At 41.3% G+C, this 2,336-nt stretch overlaps 1 protein-coding gene across 1 annotated transcript; it reads right to left on the bottom strand.

Moving 5' to 3' along the window:
* Positions 1-538: 538 nt before the first annotated feature.
* LOC127030880 (olfactory receptor 13G1-like) lies at positions 539-1,480 on the bottom strand. The gene has a single exon (XM_050917582.1). The coding sequence runs from the start codon at positions 1,475-1,477 to the stop codon at positions 539-541; it is 939 nt and encodes a 312-aa protein (XP_050773539.1). The 5' UTR covers positions 1,478-1,480.
* Positions 1,481-2,336: the final 856 nt, after the last annotated feature.

The raw sequence follows: 2,336 nt of genomic DNA, 5'->3' as shown, positions 1-2,336 counted from the left end.
GAGTAAAACAAATAAAAAGCCTAAACTGCCTGGTTTTTACCTTCTATTTGAAAAGAAACTTAGAGAGCCTGTAGTAATGTCTGGTCTCTCTCAGACCCCCTGAAAGAAGAACAAAGAACTCACATCCAAACTTCCCTCCACCCGAATTTAAAAGTATCTTGTCTTCTGATTGGTCTTCTGGTCAGGTGTCCAGTTTCCTGCTTGTAACCCTTTACAGGTATAAGAGACATTAACCCTTAACACTCTGTTTATGACAAGCCCTTTTTGCCAAAGCATCACACAAACCTCATGTTGGGGCAATTGCATGTGTTAATCCCTATTTTTTTGTCTGAGTCACTCCTTTCAAAGAAAGCATCTCCCAACCTGCATTCTCTGTTCTCAGATGTATTACAGGTGTATCCAAGTTATTATCAACAGTAACAAACATGTTTTATTCTATCTGAAAAGGAAGTACAATTGCAAGAACTTTCAAGAACAAATCTTTTTCAGTGCATAAATACTATACTGATAAGTACGATAGATACATAGATAGATAATGTTATTCTCCTTGATATGGCCCAAGTCTTCTTATCAGTTTCCTGAGGGCTTCTTTGACCTCTTTGTTTCTCAGGGAGTATATGATCGGGTTGAGCGCTGGAGTTATAACGGAATATAGGACAGTGATCACTTTGTCTCTGTCTGGAGAGTAGGCCGACGAGGGGTGTATGTAGGTGTAAATGGCTGTTGAGTAGTACAAGATGACGACTATGAGGTGGGAGGAGCAGGTGGAGAAGGCTTTCTTCTTGCCTTCTGTGGAGCGAATCTTCAAGATAGTTCTCAGGATGAAGTAATAGGATGTTAAAGTTACCATGCAACTCCCCATCCCAAAGACTATGTCAGCCAGAAAAGCCAAGGTTTCATTGAGGCTGATGTCTGAGCAGGAGAGTTTTAGCACTGATGGTAATTCACAAAAGAAATGATTGATGATGTTCGAGTTGCAGAAAGAAAGCTGGAACACAAATCCAGTGTTGACTGCAGAACTGATCACCCCTGCTATCCAAATGCCAGCGATTAACTCAACACAAACCTCCTTCCTCATGATGGTGGTGTAATGCAAAGGGTGGCAGACAGCAACATAACGGTCAAAAGCCATGGCAGCAAGGACCAGAACTTCACTTCCCAGAGTCCAAGTGAAGAGATATATCTGTGTAATGCAGCCTAAGAAGGCAATGGTCTTCTTGTGCTCCAGAAGGTTGCGCAGCATTTTGGGAATGGACACTGAGATGGATAAAAGGTTTATCAAGGACAAGTTGATAAGCAAGAAATACATGGGGGTGTGGAGTCTGGTGCTGGTAGTAATAGTGATGACGATGAGGAGGTTTCCAGTGAGGGCTGCCATGTAGATGAAGGTGAATAACACAAAGAGGAACATCTGGTATTCAGGGAGGCTGGACAGACCCACCAAGATGAACTCTGTGACTGAGGAGTGGTTCTTCATTTCCAAATCTCCTCTACTCCTCACCTATTGACATAAATCAGCTCACTGGACCAGACACTCAGCTGATGTAAATTAGTGTCATTCTAAAGAAGACTACAAACCAAAAGAAAGAGACTGATTTGCACGAACTGTGGATCTAGTCCATGGACTCCAATGAAGCTATGTCAGTTTATGCCAGCAGGGCTTCTGTCTAATTTATTTCAATACTGTACACCAATTCATAACAGCTGGACAGCTGGCACATTGATTTTGAAGGACCTAGTATAAATCTTCTAGTGAAATTAATGTGAAATTAGCCTAGTGGAGATAAGAACAAGGCACATTACATCCCACATTTTAGAAGTATCCTCATCACAATGAAGGGACTAGAGCGAGTTTCAAGTAGCACTTTGTGGAACAAATGCCAGAAGAAACCAGTGAGAGCATTTAGTCCGATCTCCTGTGTAACACAGGCCACAGAACTCCCCCAAAATAATTTGTAGAGTAAAGCTTTTGGGGAAAAAAAAATCTTGATTTAAAATTTGCCAGTTATGGAGAATACACTTCGACCAGTGGCATATCGTCTCTGTGGTTATTACCCTCGTTGCTAAAAAAATTACTCCTTTTTTCCATTTTAAATCAGTCATCTCCATCCACTTCAGTGTGGAGTAAATTCATCATTTACACCAGGGTGAGTGTCATTGACTCCATGTCATTGTGAATGTTGTACAGCAATATTTTGTCTAGATAGGTCAATTACTAGAGCTAACGTTACAAGCTAGGATTTTTGAGGGAGTCTAAGCAGTTAGGCACCAACCCGGTTTGACAGGAAATCCCAATCTATACAAATTGACTCCACCTGTTAGCTGAGTCTTTCTAG

This window comes from Gopherus flavomarginatus, chromosome 11, assembly GCF_025201925.1.
Source record: "Gopherus flavomarginatus isolate rGopFla2 chromosome 11, rGopFla2.mat.asm, whole genome shotgun sequence".
Classification (NCBI taxonomy): domain Eukaryota; kingdom Metazoa; phylum Chordata; order Testudines; family Testudinidae; genus Gopherus; species Gopherus flavomarginatus.
The sequence above is the reverse complement of the archived record's forward strand: the minus strand, read 5'-3'. Positions and strand labels throughout refer to the sequence as shown.